We start from the raw sequence: 22,653 nt of genomic DNA on the forward strand, positions 1-22,653 counted from the left end.
GCTTGTCCGTCTCGGTGCTCTTCCGGTGTTGTGTGTGGGGCGGGGTGTGGGGTCAGTCGGGCTGTGTGTTGGGTTGGGGCTGTGTGTGGGGCAGGGTGTGGGGTCAGTCGGGTGGTGCGGGGTTGGGCTTCGGGGGTGTTGGGGTCGGGGTTGGTGTGTGTGGGATAAGGGTTGGGTGTGTAGAGGGTGTGTGGGCAGTGTCGGGAGCGTGCGTGAGAGGAATATGGGGCTGTGGGAGGCTGTAGGTGGGAGTCTTGTGGGGGCTGTAACACTAAGTGTAATGGATATATGTTATTTTATTGGAAAAAGGGGGCGTTCTTCTTCTGTGAGCCCCCAGTGTATACTGTGACTCTCCAGCAGCGAGCGGGCTGTGTTGTGGGGGCAGTTTGGGTTTCATCGGTCGCACCGATTCACCTGATGAGGAAGTGCTGTGGTAGGTGTGTGGCGCAGGGAACGTCAGGTCTGTGTCATTGGCTCTTACATAATGCTCTTGAGCACATTGCTGTTGTTAGCACTGTCACCACGTTTTAACGCAGCTCATGCTGGAGTGGCTAACGGCTGCGGGTGGGCGTCCTGGGCAGAAGCAGTGGAGTCTGCACACTGCCACTGGGTGGGAACCTGTGGATGGGGAAACGGTGAGTAGGGGTGGTTCAGAAATGTGCTCCAGGACCGATCGATGCTACCTGACCTTAGGCAAACATGTGTCTAAATGGTATTAGGCAACTCTGGTGCTAGAAAAAAAACCCACCACCTTGCTGTGTCTGTCAGCCAGCTGATGTGAACAGGGTAAGTTTGTTTAAAACAGTGTTTCTATTGTCTTTTTGAGTCAAGAACATGAGAGTTGTCATTGTTTCAATCTCATGTGGCTCAGAAGGGCGGGAAGAGAAGGAAGCAAAAATGGGATGGGGAATCGCTTGGGAAGGGTCGGCAACCGCGAAGGCTTGTCTTGCACTGTTGGTGCTTTTTAGGTTTAGCCGATGCTGGAGTTAGCAGTGTCAGCTGCCTTCCTATTAGCTTTACTTTGGTTGAGTTCTCCCTGCAGTACAACAAAAGGATGTCGGTTGTGTTGGGAGATGCCAATGTCCCAGGAGACTGCAGGTGAGCCTCGAGCGATGAATTGGCATTGTCTTTTCCATCTGCTCTCCTGCCCTCAGCAGCAAAATTATGCTGTGTCTTCGCCTGTCCTTGTAGGGTCCCCAGAATTATAGTGGTGGAGGCTCGTCTACTCTTTTCTGTTGTTAAGCATGGGTGGTACACTTCAGAAATGTTTTGTGATACGTTGCTTTTGTTTTCCAGATGGGATTTAAGTAAAGTCCTTGGGTTGTATCAGTAGGCTTTTTGTTTAGAATAGTTCAAATTTGTTTTTCGCTCCTGCTGGTTTCTGAGAACAATTTTTATGCAACTGGCCAGGCTGGCTGCTTGTTATTTCTTGTGAAATGCCCTGCTAAAAAACCAAACTGATATTGCAGTAGTATGTAGCATCTTTGGCCTGAGACCTAGAGCACATAGTGCTGCAGGCCAATTGAAAGTGGTTTGGAGCTCAAAGAAAACTATATTGTTCTAACTGGCTGCTAGCATAACCTTTTGGGAGTAATTGTACTTGGCAGCGCTACAATATAATTAGCTCTGAAATCCATGGGGCAAAATTCTGTTGTGGAGTAAGCATCTGGTGGTACTTAGCAATTTCTCACAGCTTGAATACCTTATTTAAAGTATATTTATATGATGAACCTTATGTAAAGTATATTTATATGATGAACCTCCCCCATGGCAACTGAAGAGCTGGAGCTGTTCAGGTGCCCTGTCTCCCGCTGGTGGCAGCTGAACTCTTCACAGCTGCTTGTTCTAATTGCACTCCAAATGAGCAAGCCAAATTGTAAACTTGCAAAAGTTGTCAGTGTAACTGTTCTATAACTTTTACTGCATCAAAGAAGTGCACAATGTTGTGATAAATGCATTAATTAACCAGCAGTAGAATCTGCCTTCAGCTGTGCAAAAAATCCTACCTGCATGAAGGTTGGTTAAGACCTTGAAGGTTAAAAAAAAAAAAAAAAAAGTTGCGCGTATAAGTTGGAACAAAATTGGAAAGGTAGACTAGTTTGTTCTAAATCATTAATTTGCCACATCTTTCATTTTTTCCATGGGGTTTGAGTATTAATCTTCTCTTGGTTTTGATATGTAGAGTGTATTAATGGAGTTGTACTCTAGCAGGCTTTTTCAAAGTTGTGCATTAATTGTCACTTAACTTCCTATTTTCTAACTCATTGGATCTGTTTGTTCTGTGTCGTGTTAGATGAGGCTTTTCACTGAACAGTTTACAATTACATTTCTTGTAATGTTGGGATTTCTTCTTAGCCTTGCCACAATGAGGAAAAACATGCTGGAAAAAAAAAAAATTAGCTTTTCTGATGAGTTAACTGAAGAGGGGCAGTAATAATCTTGGTGAATTTAGCCTAGGATATAATTAACTGACGGAAATTATATCACTTTTAAGATACCTCTGTCTATAGCAGTCTTTTTTGGAAAAAAGTTCCGAATGTTTCTGTGAGCTCTAGACTTGCTTTTGCATTGCTATGTAGAAGGCTTCTTGTGAACCTTCTAAGTTTTATACCTTTCCTATTCTTCTATTGCAGGCTGTGAGGACATTCTGCGTTACTGAAAGAAGGTGCTCCTGTGTGTGGAGTGACTTATGATGTCAAGAACTGTATCATCCTGGATCTTAAGCTCAGCAAGAAACAGCATTGTTTTGCAAGGAAAAGGACGTTTGTACTCCATCTGTATCCCAAATAGAAACAAGATAAAATGGAAACTTGTTTTTTCCAAAACACGTCCCTGCCCTGCTGGGAGCTGCAGCTTAGACAATACTTTCTCCTTAAAAAAAGCTTTCCGACACACTTCCACCGAAGAAGAACAATTCTCTTTCCAGTTGTCTCCATCACAAATCAACGATATACTCAGAACAGGTGAATTATCCCATAAAATACTGGATTTGAATGGTAAAAATGCAAATTCTGTGTTGAGGTTTGAAAGTAACCAGTTGGCATCCAACACCCCTATTGAAGACCGCAGAAGTGCGGCCACTTGCTTGCAGACCAGAGGGATGATGTTTGGAGTCTTCGATGGCCACGCGGGTTCGGCGTGTGCCCAGGCAGTAAGTGAGAGGCTACTTCATTACATAGCAGTTTCTCTTATGTCTCGACAAACCTTGGAAGAGATCGAGCTTGCTGTGGAGTGCATGAAACCAGTTCTGCCTATTCTGCAGTGGCACAAGCATCCAAATGATGTAGAGTATCGAGAAATAACTTCACAATATTTTGAAAACCTCCGGGTTTACTGGCAGCATTTGCTGGACCTAGACACTGAGCCAGGATTCAGTTTAGAAGAAGCCATGATATGTGCGTTCAAAAGGTTGGACTCGGATATATCACTGGAAGTTCAGGCTCCCCAGGAAAATGAATTGATGAGAAATATTGCCCTTCAAGTAGCTTTTTCTGGTGCAACAGCTTGTGTAGCTCACGTTGACGGTGTTCACTTACATGTTGCGAATACTGGTGATTGCAGAGCAGTTTTAGGGGTTCTTGAAGAAGATGGAACGTGGTCTACTGTCCCTCTAACCCGAGACCACAATGCCTTTGACGAATTTGAAATTAGAAGACTGAAGAGAGAACATCCTAGATCTGAGGAGAAAACCCTGTTTGTGAATGACAGATTGCTGGGGATTCTCATGCCTTCCAGAGCTTTTGGAGATGTGCAATTGAAGTGGAGTAAAGAATTACAACACAGTGTTCTCGAGAATAGCTGTGATGTCGAGGCTTTAAATATTTATCAGTACGTTCCTCCAAACTACCATACACCCCCTTATTTAACTGCAGAGCCTGAAGTCACGTACCACAAATTAAGAGGCAAGGATAAGTTTCTAGTTATTGCTTCGGATGGACTGTGGGAGATGCTAAGTAATGAGAAGGTTGTAAAACTTGTTGCTGGACACCTTACAGAGCTTAATGTGCAGAAACCACAACTGGCTTTTGAGAAACCAGTTAATTTGGGCTATATGCACAGCTTGTTACTTCAGAGGAAGAACAGAGGCGTTGCCTCACTTGACCAGAACATAGCTACTCATTTAATAAGGCACGCAATTGGGAGTAATGAGTATGGGGAGGTGGACCAAGAGAAACTTGCTGCAATGCTGACGCTGCCTGAAGACCTTGCGAGAATGTACAGGGATGATATCACCGTTACCGTGGTGTATTTTAATTCAGAATCAATTGAAAATTACTACAGAAACAATGAATAGAGACTTGCACTGCTGCTCTTCTATACCACTAGCCAACTTTGATACTGAAACCATTACTGTTTTTCTCTGGTAGTCGAGCTGTTACCAGTGTCATGGTCTGGAAGTTTCTGAGTCTTTTCGTTACCTACTAGTCTTGAAAATAACTTTCTGGAAGCGAGTTTGGTGGAAGTTCCCTGGGTTTCCAGGTCTGTACGCACTGAAGAAAAACGTTTTGGTAAAAGTTCACTGAAATGTAACTGAACTAAAGATTGCTGACCCAGTTCCGATTCCATGGGAACCACTGGTAAAACTTTCTAAATGAAGAAATGAGACAAATTTCACTGAGACTGGTACAACTTAATAGAGAGATGGATAATACCTGTAACTGCATGGAGTGTGAGAAAGGCTCCACTCTTGTGGAAAATGAGTAGCATCCTATTGAAGCACTGTAATTGAATTAAATAAATTAACTTCCAAACCTTTGTTTGATGTAACAGTGTCAGATACTTCAATGAATTGCCTTGTATATGTGAAGACAACACTAAAGAAGGCTGTTCAAAGAGCCCTGGGATTGTCCAACATTTTTTTTCTCCTAATTATTTTTTAAACTAGGAAACAAAATCATATTTTCTTACACAATTATTTTGAAGTGTGAATGTGTATTCTCTTAAGTCTATGTGTGGGCTTGTGTGAATAATTACAGCTCAAACGCACACGAGGCACTTCACAATTCCCTGTTTAGGAATTAACAGTACTAGACTTAAGCATTTAAGTGTGAAACTTGCTTAAAGAATACACCCTTTTGTTAAATGGTCATCTGGGGAGTGCTGTGCATCAAATCCTCCAACTGTAATTTAAATGAAGTTTGACAGACCCAGAAGTTCAAAAATTGTAAATGCAGCCAAAGAGAGAGCACCTTTCTCTTCAGGCTTAACTTAGAAGAAAGGGGTAACGGTGCTGGTATTTCACCAAAATATGTTTAGTCTTTGTTTTATTCTTGCCTTTGGACATCAGCTTTTCCTTACAGGTGCAGAGTTATTTTCTGTAGTGAGCATCTTTTAATCTCTGAACATACACTTTTGTGTATTTTACAATGGTTTTCTTCTATGCTGTGCTTTCTAGAGTGCCAATCCAAGCTTGCAAACTAGCTGTATTTTCTTAAATCTCACATATGGTGTTCTCTAGAGAGTCTTTTCCTTGTTTACGTACAGCAGTAACTGTTGCTCGCAACACTGTGTGCTGGGAATATTGGACCATTTACTGCTGTTGCTACTGAGTAAAAATGCGTGTGGGTGCAGCGCAGCAGATAAAAATATTGTGGATTTTTTTTTTTCTGAATTTCACTTAAAAGTGTTATCCTTCTGCAGTTTAGCAGATGAAAAAATACTTAAATTTTTCTCAAAAAAATCTTGGGGCATAATGCAGGAGCAGTTGTGGATTTGAATACTTTTCCTCCAGATAAAAATTCTAAGTGCTTCTTCAGGCATTTAAATAATCTGTTTTGGAGATTGTTTAGAAGGAAACTAAAACTATTAAAAAATTTCATGCTTTTGACTATTTGGGATTGACCAGTAATTCAGCGCTATGGTTGCAATCACTGACCGTGTCCTTAAAAAAACCTGTTCTGGCAAACCAATTTACTCTTAAATCTTTTTCATCTAGTGCATCTTGGAGTACACCCAGCACTCCAGCCTGGAGGCGGGTAGCCCTGTTTTTCTGATGAAATGAGTAGGTCTGTTGCGCTTGATATCAACGAAACAGGATTGGCCCAAGAAATCTGACACTTGGATCTTATGAAGATAATCTGGAAAACTTGATGTAGAGCAATCCTGCAACTGCAAAAGTAATGTAGCAAACCAGATAGTATATAGTTATAAAACAAAAATAAGCTGTTTTGTTCTTTTCACCGCCGAGTGGTGAAATCTAGGTCGTCTTTTGAAAGAGTCGTTGTGGCACTATGTCATCTAAGTGTTGCTTCGGGATGTGTTATTGTATGTAGGTTGTTCTAATTGCAAATTGATAATGATTGTTTTGGAGAACGTGTTTGACAGTAAGAAAAGTACTGTTTCTAATTTTATGTTAGTTTTGCTCGGTTTAACATGCAACACTATAATTGTCCTACAGTGTAAAAGGATAACATTGAACTAGTTAGAGGTTTGGGTTTGTTTGTGTGGTTTTTTGTTGGTTTGTTTGTGTGGTTTTTTTGGTTTTTTGTTTTTTTTTTTATAGATGCAAATCGTGGATTTAACTGCATGCTCCCTGGAATTTGTTGCAGGCCAGTGAAAGGAACCTACCTGTACTTGTGGTAAGGAAAATAACGATTCTACCCGGTTGAACTGGATCATAGACATTTTCATCTCTAAATGCAAACACAGCTAATAGGCATTAATAAACGTAGTGGTTTGTGACTTGGAGAATCAACAGTGTTTAAATGAGCAAACTAAATGCATTAATCTGCTCCTGCAAGCGCAGTGATGTGAAGGTTTGATAGCACGTTTAGATGTAAGTCCTGCAATATTGGAGATACATTGGAACAAGCATCTTTGCAGGCGGTCCGTTTGGTGTAAGCTAGATAGTTCTGCTCAGCATTTTCTTTATTTCCTTGACAGTCCAGAGAAGCAACGGTCAAAAACACAGCAGCTCAAATTCTGTCTCTCAAAATGTGGTATTATGAGCATTATGACTCTTAAGTAAAACATCTGAGATTAAGCACTGATGTAAATATTAGAAAGAATATGATTTTCTTCCCTAAAACTTAAACCTTGGGTTGAAATACACTTTGTCACTTTGTTTTTTCTCCAGAACTCTTGTTCCTAAATTATGATGCTCATTTATATTTAAGTATTCAGGCCTCCATAATGTATTTGGAGGGGTCGTCTTTTTTGGGTTTTTTTTTTTTGGAACTTCTTTGCAAATAGTGAGGGGAATTACTGCTTTTGTAAGTAAAAATATTAATTTCATGCTTAAAACTGATTTTTATTAAATGGATGAAAGACTTAATGTTTTGGCCACTGCACTGAAACTGGCATTCTTTCTGCTGAACGCTCACGTGAAAAGATGCCAGATACCAGGTCAGAGAGCGTAAACGTTCAGGCTGGGGTAAAAGTAAATAGTCTGAGTAGGCGTTGTGAGTTTGCTTAAGTGTGTGTAGCTCTGTGGTTTCCCCACAATAGAAATAATTGTTAGTGCGTGAGAGTCAGGACACCTTGATGCTATTGAGGTTCCACAAAGCAAACCAGTCAGCAGAGGGAGCACAAGCTCACTGCCCAAAATCACTAAATTGTGCTTTAGCTAGTTTGACACTGTCCATAAAAACATTTTAATGCTGATAGGGTCACATGGACATGTGTGTTTATCAGCAGTTAAAACATCATGGTGACATTCAAGTGAAGTGTATGCTGTAATTGTCTTAAAAATATGCATAAAACCCTACAAATACAACATCTATAGAAACACTGATAAAATCCTTGAATTACGACAGAGCAGTAGCAAAGCAAGTGTTCAGGTACTTACTCTGTGAGGCTTAACTTCATTGCCATTAATTCCAAGTGTCTCTTTTGGGGGTGGTAAATAGAAAAGAAAATGATTGGGGACATTTATTTTTCTTTCTTAACTTTTCTTTTTTTTTTTTCCCCCCAAAAGAAGATATTTGCCTAAACTTTGAGGAACAGTCTTTTTAGTGGTGTTGTAGTCGAGCAGAGGTTGTCTGTCTGTTCAGAGCTGTAATTGTTTGGAGAACTGAAGGCAGAACTGTGTGCGCCATGTAGTTTTGTCAGAGGTTGGTTGGTTGTGCTGGTGGTGTGCGCTCACTAGTACCGCAGGCGTAATGCTTCGGCAGGAAGGAGGAAAGTAAGAATCCAAGGCATGTGTTTCTCTTGGGGTTAAAAAGCATGGTGTGACATGAGGGGGAAAAGAAGTTTTTCCTTCTTTATATCAGTTGCTGGGAGGTTAACCTTTGAAGAAGCATTATTGTCAAATAAAACACTTGAAATTTTGCTAAATCTTTGTCTTTATCCTGAAAAAGTGGTTCAAACTGCTACTGTCGGATCTCCCCAGTGGTTGGTCAGGTCAGAACTAGTCTTATTTCTTACTGCATTAGTTAATTGCTGCTCAGAGACTTTATGCCTGTTGGCTCACACGGCAGCGCTGTGCTGGCAAGCAGAGGGGTATCTCTGAGTTTGGCTTCTTTGAGCCTGTGCCATCAGAGACTGTCGGAACAGGTTGACTGAAGGTCTTTGACAACTTGAAGGAAAAAGATGAATGAGAGCCAAGCGGTTGTGGAAAGGAAGCAGAGTTATGGTTTCTATTTGGGTTAAGCAAACTAAACTAGGCACTTCTCGTTTCTTAAAGAGGGAAAAAAGGGACCCTTTTTGCCTTCTAGTGAGTTGTTTTGAATTGGAAACAATGCAGAGGGGAAAATTTGGTCAACGAGCAATGCTTAAAAGGGTACTGGAAGCCTAGGCAGCAGGTAAGTGGGTCACAAAGCCCACTTCTCATGCCTCCCTGCCGAAAGTGTGGAGCTGATCCCGTGGGGACCCATTCTGGAGTGGTTTGGGTAGCTCAGACTCTGCCTCATGCTTCTCTCAAACCAGCCAAAGGATGCTGGCTGTGGGAATCATTCTTCCTGGCTGTAGGCCCCTGACGGGCGTTAGAAGCCAGGAGATTACTGTCACCTCAGGCGCTTTCAAGCTGCGATGGTGGAGCCTTTCACATGCTGTTTTTGTTCAGCGTGCTTTGCTTCGTGCTCTCTGAAATGGTCTTTGTTGCTTTGAGTTCCCTCTGACATCACTGCTTCGTGCTCCGCAGTTCTGTGGGGTTTTTCTTAACAAAGAGCATTTCATCTTCAGTGCGTCATTGAGTAAACCTTTGGCTTCGTACCTGCAGATCCGAGGGTGGCCAGAAGGTGTCCTCTGAGTGTTGCAAAAGGAGTCCTGTGTTACGACTTCAGTCTCTTTGCTATTACTTAGGTGTTCGTTACAGAAATTTCAGGTGCTGTTGGAAAATGGAGAAAAAAACCCCACCGATCACCTACACATCTTAAGAATTCCATGTGATTTATTAGTATTTCCAGTTTATGAACTTGGTAATCTGAGCAAGAGCTGGTTTAACTTTCATTCTTTGCCAAAACCAAGTTTTAATGACCCAAGTACCCTAAGCGGTTAAGCTTTGGGGAAGACGGTCTCCTTGTCCTAGCACTGCTGGGTGCAAGAACGCGAAGGGGAAGCCAAGAGGTGCCTCTCTGAGTTTCCTGAGGAGTCTTCAATCTCACCAGAAGAAAAGGTGCTGCCTAAGTCGAGGAAACCTTTGTTCCACCATTACCTGTGGCTAGCTCCTGCTGTTGTGTGGCTCCGAAGCTGCAGGTGGCCGCAGCTGCTCCGAGGCTATGCTGTGGCTTAGGTTAAGTTGTTTTCATTTGGAAAAACTTCTAGTCTGGAAATGACAATTGCGTGCTCCCGGAGGAGCTTGCTGCTGCAAGGAGCAGGAGAGCTGCTGTTCAGTCTGGCTCTTCACAGAGAGAGCTTGGTTCAACCTCGTTGTCAGCTGGGATTCTTGAGTAAGATGAGGGTTTGAGAAATAAATCGGTGTTTGTTTGTTTAGTGGCGGAGGTCTCGTCTCCCCCCCCATCTGCAGTTTGTTTTTCTGGACATCGTTGCCTACGCTGGATGCAGCTTATCAAAACTTGCATCTCTCATGTATTCTTGCTGTTGCTGTTTCCACCCCTCACCTCTCTCTCTCTTCTCTTCCTGTTGCTCCATGGTGTTTTGTTTTCCACTTACTGTTCTGGGCAACTACTTCAAGAAAAAGGGGCATCATCGCATTTTTTGGAGCAATATGAGAAGGGAGAGGTGACTCTCCCATGCACAGCAGGTGAGGGAGTTCTGGAGTGTGACAGGACATACTCAGCCAGGTGCCTACATGAGGGGTCCCACAAGCACTTACAGAAAAGCTTTTTCAACTGTTTTTTTCAACTGTACCCATTTGCAGAGCTGTGCTTATGAATAGGAAGTAATGGCTGTATTTTTTTTAACTATGATAACAGTAGAGAGTAAATTCCCTAACAACCCTGATCCTTCTTCAAAAAATGTGCCTAACACTGCTGCAAAGGTTATTTTTATTATGACTTTGTTTAGAGTAAGCCCCATGTCTTTGAGATCTTTGGCTACAGTAGAAGAGACCGCACTAGTCAGTAGTCTGAATGTTTCTCTGGTGCCATTAGCAAAAGAGAGTGTAGAACTCTGTAAAAACCGCAAAAACAATGTGACATCTTTGCCCTTTTACAGCTGTGTTACAGAAAGAAAAAGGGGATTCAATTTCATCTTGAATTCAATTTCTGTGTGGTTTTCCAGCCATCTGACGTGAAGTAGGCACACTCGCTTATCTTCATTTCCTTTTCTGGAGTGCTAGTTAATTTTTTAAATGTGTTTTTTGGTTCTTTTTTTTTCTTTCTTTTCTTTTCTTTCCAGTCAGGCTTTTAGAGGCGTTCTAGTGTCATTTTCAGTGAATGCTAGTAATAAATATTTCTACCTTATTCACCTGCCAACTCATCTTTTATTCATCCTGCTGATGAAAACAATCTCCCGTGAAACTTCTGTTGCTGAAAGAGTTCAAAAACTTTCCCATTACAGTTGTAATAGATCCTTTTTCACCTTAGTGTAAGAATTTTCTATTACTTTGTCACACATTTTTGAAGAAGTTGGGAATTGTAAAGTTCTGGTGTTTAATTAGGGCAACAGAAATAATGCAATACAGTAAATGCAGCAACAGGTGAACCCGCACTTACTTTATGTTCTTGTTGCAAAATGCCAATGTTGTGCCAAAACCAAAAACTGTCTGTCCTTATATTTCCTTCAGACTTCAGGGGTGCGGATTGGTGCAGCTGTACCTCAAGTCCTTACTCCTCAACCACCGGAGCGCTTGCATGACAGCAGTGGTACCGAACACACAGGAGGATGGTTACTTGTAAAATTTTGTGGCTTAACTGGAGCTGGGAATAAATTAATTGGCAACATGAATTGATGGAAAAAAGGAAACACCCACAATACTGACTCCCTTCTTTCCCTGCAGGGTAAGAGCGTGCTTATGTAGGAATTTGGGGAGAGAGCAAATTGGGGAGAGGTTTTTTTTGTAAGAACTGTAAATTGTTGCAGGAGTTTGCATATCTAGATAAAAAGACGTAACAATTACTAAATACACTTGAAACAGGTCATCATATTCACCAGACCAACTGATTTATGCAACTTTATATTATATAGACATGTATGTGTATCTAAACCCCATCGTTTGATCTACAGCTGAAAAGCAAGAACTGTGGGTGAGCTAGTATCCTAGACAGTCATGAGTACAAGGGTTTTGCTACTTTAAATTTATTTTTGTAATATGAAAATGTGATATTTATGCTCTGTGAAGAGAAAGGAGAGGTGTGAATGTGCATCCAGTTAAACTTTTATTTTTATCTAAAGAGGTTTTCTATACTTGAATAGATGAAATCTTAACCCCTTCAAGAGTTTTCCTGTGAGCATAGAGGCCTGACTGCATGTTTCTGACATGTTCCTCAGGGAGATGCCAGAGTCTGGCTCTGGTTTTCAAGATGGTGTTGAATTAAAACAAAACATGCCGGTGATGTGGGTATTGCCTCCGAAGCCAGACCTCTTGAGGCACCGGTCACTAGGATTGTTGTCCTCTGAGCTGTGGCAGTGGATGAAACCAGTACAGTAGAAAAGAAACAAATATCCACCTCTGAAAAATCCTGGGATTTCTGATTCCCCAGCCTGGAGCAGAAAATGTGCTGTTGTGCTCTCCCTTGAGGTCACATATGTTTTCACTGCCGTAACGTCCTGGGACGTGGTCCAGAGCCAATTGACCTCTCCTTGAAAAACTCTGAAGGAATAAGAGTGTGAAACTCCTGGTTGTGTACATTCTAACTGCGAAAGAGAGGTCATTTTCAATGTGCCGTCCCCATGACTGTGATGATTACAGTTCTATATTCTTAGGGCTGTGCAGGAGTATTTTAGCTATTGGCTGATAGAGTGTATTTTTGTTTATTGCTGACCAGTTCATGAACTTGCTTTTTATTTTTGTAGCAGAAATAGCTTAGATCAATAACCTATTTATAACCTGTTGAAGCCCAAAGTTCTATTCATCGTCGCTCTCCAAACAAGAGGTATTTCCATTGTTCATTATTACGTGCCACTTCCATTTCAACCCTGAACTCATAAATCATAAATGAGCTTGAAGTATTAATATCCCTCTTTCAGCACTACCTTTATCTAGTATTTGCTGACATGGCTCATTATAACTTATTTTTGGGCACAGTCAGACCTTGTTTTCTGAACAGATTAATTCATTGTTGGAAAGGATCTATAAATAGAATTTAGGGGCCACCAAAATGAGAAATTCTAGCTCATTAGGATCTCAGCTGGAACAATGTGATCTGATATACAGAAGTTTTGAGCTGATGAAATGAAAGGAAAGACTTAGCTAATTGATTCTAAACCTTGAAATTACAAATGGGCTATTTTTGTATAAGTGTTAAGGGTGATAGAAACCATCTGGAAAAGAGATTCAAGGCAGCATATATTGGAAGGAGAGAAAGGAGAAAACGATCTAGGGTAGTTAATATTAAGGAAAATATATGAAGTGTGTACAGTGGGATAAACAAATGACTTCTGGTATCCTCTGGTATTCTGAGCTATCCTCTTCAGGTGAGGCTTGCATAAAATTAAAATCCTGGTAACCTCTGCCTGTCCTCCTTGTATGGAAGAGACAGATATGTCTCCTCTATCAACACTTGGTGCTGAAGTGGTGAAGTAAATTTATGGATATGTGACTCTCTTTCAGTATCTCAAGTAGGATTACTAATGGGAAATGCATGAATCCTCCAAACTATCTAGTCTGAGGGAAGACTAAAGGCTTACTGCATCAGCCCAGAAATACATCCTCTGGGAACCCTGGGAGTTATGCTCTGAACTCTGCTCTCTCGTTCTGCTCTGAACGAGACTCTGGTGCGCGGTGCCTTCCAGAAGTTGAAACTCAGGCATTGGGGCATGCATGAAGACTTTGCCCTAATCCTTCCCTTCCTGGCAGGCTTCAGACATGGTTGGATGCCAAACTAAGTCAGTTATTTTTATTATCGTGAAACAATATCCTAACTAATGTCTTTACTTCCTCTTTCTGTACTGAGAAACAAAGCGTACTGTGCAGGGTGAAGACCCTATAGCCTTGAGATTACTCAGTAGGTAACTGAGGAGGAGCTGTAGACCATTTTTCTAGGATACGTATGTGTGCTATTTAAGAATTACTCTGCCTCACTGTTTTCTGCTGTCCTCCTAGGACATCTAAACTTTAGCTTTTTTTATCATGTACTGAAACCAGGTGAGTCCATGTGTTGCCTCTAGAACCAACAGTTTACAGGAAGAACCGATGACATGATTTTTTTATAACTTATATATTTAAAATTATTGTACTTTAAATAAGGGACCTGTGAAATATGAGTGAGGTAAAACACAGGCAGGGATGGGATCGTTGAGTGGCAGCAGACCATGTAGCTTTGGTAATGAAAAAGTTAGGGAAAACCAGCTGTTAATAACTGTTTGTGACTGTTACGGCTGTGTGCACCTTGGAGACCCTTGTCGTGGTTGTCCTGCTGTCCCCTATATGCCGTGTACAAGAAAGTAGATTTACTGTAAACACCTAAAAAGAAATAAAGGGTGGAAAGGGAAACTGGTGAAGAAGTGAGAAAATTTGCTGAGATCAGATCATCTTCAGAGCAGATAAAATCTGGGAATCCTGATAGTGTGCTGTCCCCTGTTGCTAGGTCACAGCTCTGAGCCCAGAGTACCGCGTGGCATGGACAGGCCGTGTGGATCCCCCCTTCCTCCTCCTGAGTATGGGGTAACAAAATGCCTTTCACACCGGGCGTTTTCTTGTTCAGATCCAGAACTGCAAAACTAGTCTAGTTATACCAAGAATGTGATCTTTTGTGAGGACCATTTAAAGAGATACTTTTAACTTTGAAAAATTGTATCGACCACAAATCTTTCTTTAAAATAAAACATCTAACATTTGTATCTGAAAGATTAAGAAGACTTTGCAGTACTGCGTTAAGAAAGGAAGCAGTGATAACAGCAAGAAAGGTGGTTGATTTTCCCAGTGGGTTTTTTTTTTCCACGTCTTTTGGGTGATGAGGGTGATTGCTGAATTTACAGAAAGAACTGCAAATGTTTTTGGAGACTCACCCATACAAACCTAAGGGGAAGGACATATGAAGTATCTGAAATTCCAGTTGGGTTTAGTGTTAGTGACTTGACAAGCTGCCTCTTCTTACACAGCGCAGGTTTTCTTAGGGCAACGTGAAGCATTGTCAGTCTCAGTATTCACAGCTTGCATTCCTGGCTTACAGGATTTAATGACATATGGGATGCACTCTCATGGGTGGTTTAAATGTGTGACCTGTCTCAGCAGTGCTGCAGAGCACGGGGCACATTGCAGGGGAACCCGAGCTAGCTCCAGAGCTCAATAGTAGTGATTTGGCACATGACTGGATTAAGTTGCCTCACTAAAAGAGGACAATTTGCTTGGATAGTCAGTGGACTGCAGCTGGACCGTGGCTAGTATGTGTTCGTACATCCCAGTCCTTGCTTGCTAAGCTGCAGATGCACGTTATTCCCTGGAGCGGGTGTCTGTAGCGCAGGACTGCTCTCAGGGACGGCACTGAGATGGGGAGTGGCCGTCTACACGGAAGCCACTTCTTAGACATAACGGCAAGGCTAACACTTAATGTGCACTGTTTAAAGTCTCTGTAAGTGGTTCTGTGTAACAGACAGATAACTCTAAGAAGTCTTTGTTTTCCCAACAGCAAGAACAGGCATTAAGAAAAAAATAATTGTGAAGTCATGTCTTATTCTGTTTAATCTTAATTCAAATGACAAGAAGAGTGAATGCATTGATCCCATCAGTCTCTCTTCTTGTGCGTGTCATTTCTATTGTTAATACATGTAACTTCAAAGAGATGTCTGTCTTTCCTCCTATGTTATTTGACACTTATTTTAAAAATAATTCTTTCACTTGCCTAAAACAGGAAACTTGTGATGTAGCTGTGTAGATACATTTCTTTGACTAAGCATTTCGTGGCAAAATTAGAGCTGTTAAAATAGATAACTAGCATGTTGAGCAGTCAGAAAGCTAAGGCTCAAAGATCACTGTATCCTCCTTTAATTGTGTCTTACTACAATTTTCTGTCCCTTCTCCAAAAACTAAAAGAACACCGACAAGCTCCATGCAAGCAAATACTCCCCTCTGCAAACCAGGCGAGAATGACCGGGCCGTCTCTTGAAGCGCATCTGTTAGTGTTGCGAAGCTCAGAGGACTCAGAGACTGCAGCAAAAACCTGCGTAGTTCAAAACTACCCCACTCGCGCTCAGCGGACTTGCTGTGCGTGTAGTGTCCAAGCTGAAAGCACAAACCAACTTTTTAAATTCTATTTCAGTTTTAGATTAAATTAGTGACCTTAATTACACTGGGGTAGTGTAAGCCAGGACTCATTAAGGAAAACAAAGTAACAGAAAATCATGCGCTGACCTGAAAAATTAATTTGCTGTGCTCATTTAAAAATTACCAGAGTTTCTTGCATGCTTGTCTTTTTCCATTGGTCTCTGTGGATTTGTAAACCTTATGTTCCTTCTTGCAAAGGATGTGTAGATTTACATTGTCTACAATGCTTATGAAAGCATGAGGTTAAACGTAAGGGATTTGCCTAAATTTTTTTAGGCATATGCACTAGATATTTATTTTGCTGAGACTTGTCCTTATGTGAGAAAAGAATGTGTTTGATATTGTGGGAAAAGAACAACCACAAAGTACAAAATATTAGCAAGCAATACTAAACTGGGATTATTCAATACGAAAGTCTTAATGGTGTAGCTTGCCCTCTTATGTTAGTGGATTAAATATACTAGTATTTATATGTATTATATATTAAATAATAATACTAACGTCCTTAAAATGTATCTACCGTGTCACTGTCCCCAATGAAGGTTGCCCATCCCCATGACTTCACTGAACAGTTCTATGAATAGATGTTGACCTGCCTGATTAGTCATCAGCAGCCAATATAGACTGTCACCGTCTGACTCATACCACATTTAATTGGATACTGATGGATGAGTGAATTGTTTCAGATAATAAGAAACTGCTTACAAATGTTGTTGTGTTTAAACCAGGCCCTTTTGCTTTGTGGAAATGCCTTGTTTATGGGTCTGATATTGCACCGTCGGGGCGGGAGCACTGCTTCCCCGTCTGCCATGAGGAGGGCTGTGTTCTGGGAGCCGGCCCGTCTCAAAACCCGGGATTTAGAGCCCTGCCCAAACAACTTCGGTGCTCGCCAGGCCAATATTGAGGTCAGGTCACTGAACCAAAACTCCAGTTATTTCTTAACCGTCTCTGGTCGTGCAGTCATTAACACAGACAAGCTAGGGAGCCAATTTAGGAAGCTGTTACATTTAATATTCTTAAATCTTTTAAAGATGATGATTCACAACCTTTATTAATTAATGAGCATCTGATTCATCGCTGGTTATAGTGGAAATAGATTTTTGTATTGCAGTATAATTGTTCATACTGCTTTATAAAGACTCTGCAATTATTTCTATTATTGATGTCTATTTGGAGGATTTATAGCTTGTCTGTAAAACCTATAACCTGCCAAGCTACAGTATTAGAGCGATCTCTATCTGGAAGTGATTTAAAGTGGTCATTTTTAATTTATGAAAAGGGGTTTCTTTTAAAAAAAAGTTTCAAAGTTTTCTCAGCCTTTTCAGTAGCATATAGAACTCTAATTTTAATTTTAAAATGAAAAATGCAATAATTTTTTGTTGGTTTAGCTAAACTGATACGTTTCATAGTTGCATGTTTCACAGTCTCACAGGCTCTGATTTTTCACAGGATAAAAATTGGAATGTTTGGAGGTAATCACCAAAATCGTACAGGGAAATAAACCCTGCAAATTTTTATTTATTTATTTATTTTCCTCAGGGAAGGGATGAAAAACCATATTTTTCTGTGAAAAGGCAATTCAGAACTTCCATCGGTGCTTTTTAAAGTTAAATGGCTTATTCAGGAACAGCTTAGATGAAATGAAGTATTAATTTTTAAAGTTTTGCCATCTCTAACCTAGCAGACTGATTCGGACTGAGTCATGGCAATAGAGTGCCATTAGTCTTTAAGGCCACGTTTGTTTTGTCTGACCTTGTGCAGAAACTCGATGCTTGTGCCATAACTGGGTTGGAAACGCTCTGCTTCCTGCACAGGAGGAATTTGGATCGTTCCTTATTGAAAGCGTGCCCATTTCAGGTCCCTTTGTGGACAGTCACTAGCTGGAGGCTGACTTGTGTTAGCAGTCCTATGGTGTGGTGTTTTGGCTTGTGGTTTTGTTGTGGTTTTTCTTTTTTTTTTTAGCGTTAGGGCACATCTTGCTAAATTGCCTGGGAATTCCGGGGGTCCAGCATACTGCTGGGAGAGTTCAGCTGACTAATGGCACCAGATTGTGAATGTTCTTTGGCATCTCAGGATTAAAAACACTGACTCATTTGGGGATACTTTTGTTCATAATAAGAAAAATCATAGTAAAAGCAAATCAGACATTTAGTGTTTATTATGCCCATACCTTGGTCCAAAATGCTTTGTTGAGCTTTCAGATGGTCTTTGGCAAGCAGTGACTGCTAGTTCTCCCTCACCGAACAGGTCTGTTGCCCAGGCTGCTGAGGGAGGATGTGAGCCGCTTTGCAAAAGTTACACTGCGTCTGGGGCTGATGGAGCTCCTGCCAGTGATCCTGTAAAGCCGTTATTTGAGAACAGGACTGTCCTGGTCACTGGGGCAGAAAGCTTTCCCTGTTGTTAGGAAATGATTGTTAGAAATGACCGTTCCTTCTCAGTTGCAACACACGTAGGGAATGGGTGAAAACACCATGTCAAAACCTGGAATTTTTATGGGTAAAAGTAACTCCGTTGTAGGCTTTCAGCTACACTGTCTCCAAGATCTATTTCTGCCCAAAGGCCAAACAGTAAAGCTTAAAAAGATGCTAACTGTAAACTTCAAGAAAATGGAGAAGTCTTTAAGCCAAATGATTCTTTGATGTACCTATGTGATTCCAATCTTTCTTTTCAAATATAAAGTCTGTTCTTATACCGCTGAGTATCTGAAGAAGACTTCAACTACCTGAGTAAAATCCCCTTGTATGGGGTAGGGAGTGATGGTCTCCAGCACTATGGCTGGTGTGGAAGCTTTGTCTCTGTCACCTTCCATAGGTCCTCTCAGAAGCTTCCATCCTGACGTTCAATCCTCACATCCATCAACACTTGGGACACTTGATTTTCATGATGTATTTTTTACAATTCTGATGACAACTCTATTTCTATTTCATGTGTTTCTTTTTACTCTTCAGGGCTTGTTATTTCTTTCCCATGATTATCATTCAGATTTCTTAAGGAAAAAGTTTGTTGAATGGGGAGGCATTTTTTTGGTTGTAAAAGCACAAAACTGGGAGCAAAATTTTCCCGTAAGTTATGTTCAGGAGATATGACTGTCTAAAGTTATATTTATGTGAGTAGAATTCAGCTCAGGACCTCTGAACATCCATAATACTCCTGAGGCTCCTCACAGTATTCTCCCCCTGTTGGTGGAACCCTGACTGAAACATGGCATTTTCCAACTTTGCAGAGCTCCCACTACTTTAACAGTAACTATGAAAATGTAGTCTATGTACTTCTAACTTTATTTGCTTTTCCCACAATCCTCTATGCATTTATTTTTAAATATAAATGCAGCTGACTGATATGAGATGTTTCACCTTTTGTTATTGTCTTCTGAAACAGTAATTGCTGTCAAGACGATAGTATTAGGAGGGTGGGAAAGAAAACAGGCTCCTATGCTTATATAGAAACGGATATTTTAAGCTATCTTTCATTGTTGTATTTCTTTGACTTGGGGGAAATATGCTCTCTTTTGGCACAGTTTTCTGAGGACTGTGAATGGTTTACAGACAAAACTAGAAAGTAGTTTCAGCAGTGAATGAAACATTACTGTTTTCAACCACACTTTAGACTGGGCAGAAAGAACTGCTTTTGTGTTTGTGTCTATCTGTTTTCAAAGTTGCGACTGAAAATCACTGAGACAGTATAAATCCTAGAATGACTGAGTGGAACGCACACTTTCATTCCAGTGCGAATTTCCTCTTACCCATATTTGTATTGAGTTCACCTTTTGAAGAGAAGAGCCAAATTCTCTGCTACCATAAGTGTCTGAATTTCTGCTCAAGTCTATAAACCACCTTATAGAAGAGCACCTGGCCCTCTTAACACAAGGCTGACTCGAATAGACTCTGTGGTTAGTTTAGTGTGAAATTAGCGCCAAAAAAAGTCTGTTTCCCACATTTCTGAAAAACAAAGATAATTTTAAACCTTCAGTCTTGAAGTCTGAAGGGTTTTTTTTATCTATGGATACTCTAAAACTGTCTCCTCCTGAGTATAAAAGTAGTGGTGCTTCAGTGCCCTGCTGAAACCATTCACCAAGCTTCCCATAGAGTTCTTAACATCTTAAAGAGATTAAGTCATATCCACACTATGAAACAGCACTTGTCAGACTACGTGGTAAAGTAGCTAATACCTGGGCTGTGGGATTTGTCCAAATAGGATTCTGGTTCCAGTTTGTTTACGCACAGCAAGTTTTGCCATCTCTAGAGTAGCAGCAAAGCCATGTCTTACATTTACAGCACCATTTTGTGGTATAATATAAAGGCCCATTTATGACTAACCATACCCAAAATCTGTTTGGTAAAGAACAAGCATTGCAATTACTTCTACATGTGGAAATGGGGTATTGAGGAGACCGATCCACCAGAGAGAGCAGTGTTGGATCTGGAGGGATAAAAACACACAAGGAGTTTGTTCAGGTGGTGAAAAACAAGTTACCGAAGCAGCGTTCAACTGTGTCCCTTTGGGCTGCCTCTGTGGCCCACAGGGTAAAGCTATAACCCAGACACTGGGGTAGGAAAAGGGCAGAAGTTGTAGCTGTTCAAACTGAACGAGGCTTTTGGAATTTGGCTAGAATGCTCAAGTGACTGATCTAAAGAGAACTAGAACAATTCTGGTTTAGTGATGTGACTGCATATGAAAGCAAAGTAGGTAGCTCGTTTCACTGCAATCTGAATGAAATGCAAATCATTTATTTATCTATTTTAGCTAACTTTTTCTGCCTATTCGGCATTTAATAGGCTGACAGCCTGTGTTTCAACAAAAGTGTTTTAGGAGCAAGAATGTATTCTTTTTGTACAGTTCCACTAAGGCAAAAGACAGATCCTCAGCAGTCACCTTACACACCGCCCCCCCCAAGTATATGTAGGGAATAAGAGTTGAACTAAACACAAAAAGGAATTCCACCTGTTGGTAGAGTTTCTAGACTCTGTCTGTCTAAAGGAAAAAAAGATGATAGTGTTAACAGTCTCACTGTATGGGAACAAAGGCTTCTTTCCGGATTTTGGCTTTAGGAAACAAACAGATCGCTTTGCGGGTGCCTCACAACTCTGAGCATGTGGGCAAGAGAGCTTGTTTGAAATATGATGCTGAGCGTTGTCTGCTTTATGGTAAAAGTGGCACAGCTCTTCCAGAAAAGAGGCAGTAAGTGTGCTATTGAGACCTGGAGGTAAGAGGAGCGGAGGTACTGTATGCAGAGCTGCTTGTCTTCGGGAAAGGGTAAAAATGTTCTGGTTTGGCACCCTTTGCTGTGAGCGGACAGGGCTTCCCCTGCAGGTCTCCCCTTGGCTTCCAGCAAGGGAAAAGAGGGAAGGAGCTTTGATGAGAATCTGTACCAAAAATGTGTTTCTAATGCATCTGTTTGTTAGTATGTATTCTTTAGACTTTTATAGTTCTGACTATGGAAATACTTTACACTAGGTAAGTTTACTGTGATTCCAACCCTTATCCTGTGCGCTTAGAAATTTGCTGATCTGCACTGCATTCACTTCTGCTGAGAAGTCTATTTGTGTCTGTTTCTGGAAAGGGAGGGCTCTGTCTCTGCGCTAAGAAAAGGTGAACACACACAGCTCTGTCAGTCTGGAGGAACCCCCAGCTCTGACTGACAGCTGGTGCGCGTATTCCACACAGGACTAGAACTATTCAGTTCTCAGCAAACCGCCTACTGACTACTTAGCTGCCTCTTGCTTGCCAAATGTTAATTACACAGATGTCTGTCTGTCAAGTGTATATGTTGGGATTGCGGAGCATTTCACTCGATGCTAGAGGTGTGCGTTATCAGTCATCTGGCCTGCTGTCAGCGGAGCCCTCATTTCCACCTACCACATCAGACTGGGGACGAGAAGAGCCTCCCTAAAGATTATATGCTTGACAGTTTGCATGGGGTGTACTCAGACAATGAGGCTCACATTTGACACCAAGGTTTTTTTAAAAAAATCTTGGAAATAAACGGATAATGCTTATGTGTAAAAACAACAGTCTAATATTGGTCTGTGGTCTTTATAATTGACAGTTGTTTTGATCCTTCCCATTTAAAGGCTAAATTACACGGGGATTTCAGACATTAATTATGATCTGTCTGTAGCTTGCATAGTGGCATTCACCTTTTTTGGCATTATTTCATGCTGAAATGAAGAGAATTCAGAATTACCCCCCGTACTTGGTAACCTGCTGTTGACTGCAGGTTGTGTGCATTGTTCCGAGTATTCTTATTGCTTGTCTGACTCAGACTGAGTAACGCAATCATAACCCTTATGTATTTGAGATATATAAATAGTGTTTCCAGTTAAAAACAGACAGCTAAGCCAGTAGGAAATCAAGGTTTTGACCTGTTGTTTGAGGTTCGGTCTGGAGAAATTCGTATTCCATTGGGGTCACTGAATCCAGACAAGTGTAATGTACTCAGAGACTCAGCTTGAGTGTTTATAATGTACCAGAAAGTTCTCCACAGCAGGTTATAACTGTCATCCTTTGCAGTGAGTACGTAAGCCGATAATTCAATAGTAAGATGAGTAGTAGTCTGAACCTGCCTTTGTTTACGAAGTGAATTACTACACATTAACAGTGTGAGTTACTCTGCTAGCTCTTTTGCAGTAGCTGTATGCATCCTCTTAAGACAGTTCTTTAATGAAAAATGGTGCACGGTGGAATGCAATGCCATTTGCTGAACAGTATCTAGAGCTAGCTACGGCATGGCACTGAAGAGTGACCGGCTTTGACTCCAAAGGCAGCAAATAGTTACTGGGGTGCAATGCTGTTCTTCAGTTAAAAACAATTGTTGGTGGAACCTTTTGTAGAGTTCTGCATTGATATGACTGCTCCACTTTGGGTCTGGTCACAGCTTGCTGAAGCACATC

At 41.1% G+C, this 22,653-nt stretch overlaps 1 protein-coding gene across 1 annotated transcript; it reads left to right on the forward strand.

Moving 5' to 3' along the window:
* The first annotated feature begins 2,689 nt into the window (after positions 1-2,689).
* Positions 2,690-4,420, forward strand: PDP2 (pyruvate dehyrogenase phosphatase catalytic subunit 2). Its single transcript, XM_009881377.1, has one exon. It carries the CDS (start codon positions 2,690-2,692, stop codon positions 4,292-4,294), a length of 1,605 nt encoding a protein of 534 aa, XP_009879679.1. The 3' UTR covers positions 4,295-4,420.
* Positions 4,421-22,653: the final 18,233 nt, after the last annotated feature.

The sequence above is a fragment of the Charadrius vociferus genome, unplaced genomic scaffold, assembly GCF_000708025.1.
Source record: "Charadrius vociferus isolate BGI_N301 unplaced genomic scaffold, ASM70802v2 scaffold553, whole genome shotgun sequence".
Lineage (NCBI taxonomy): Eukaryota > Metazoa > Chordata > Aves > Charadriiformes > Charadriidae > Charadrius > Charadrius vociferus.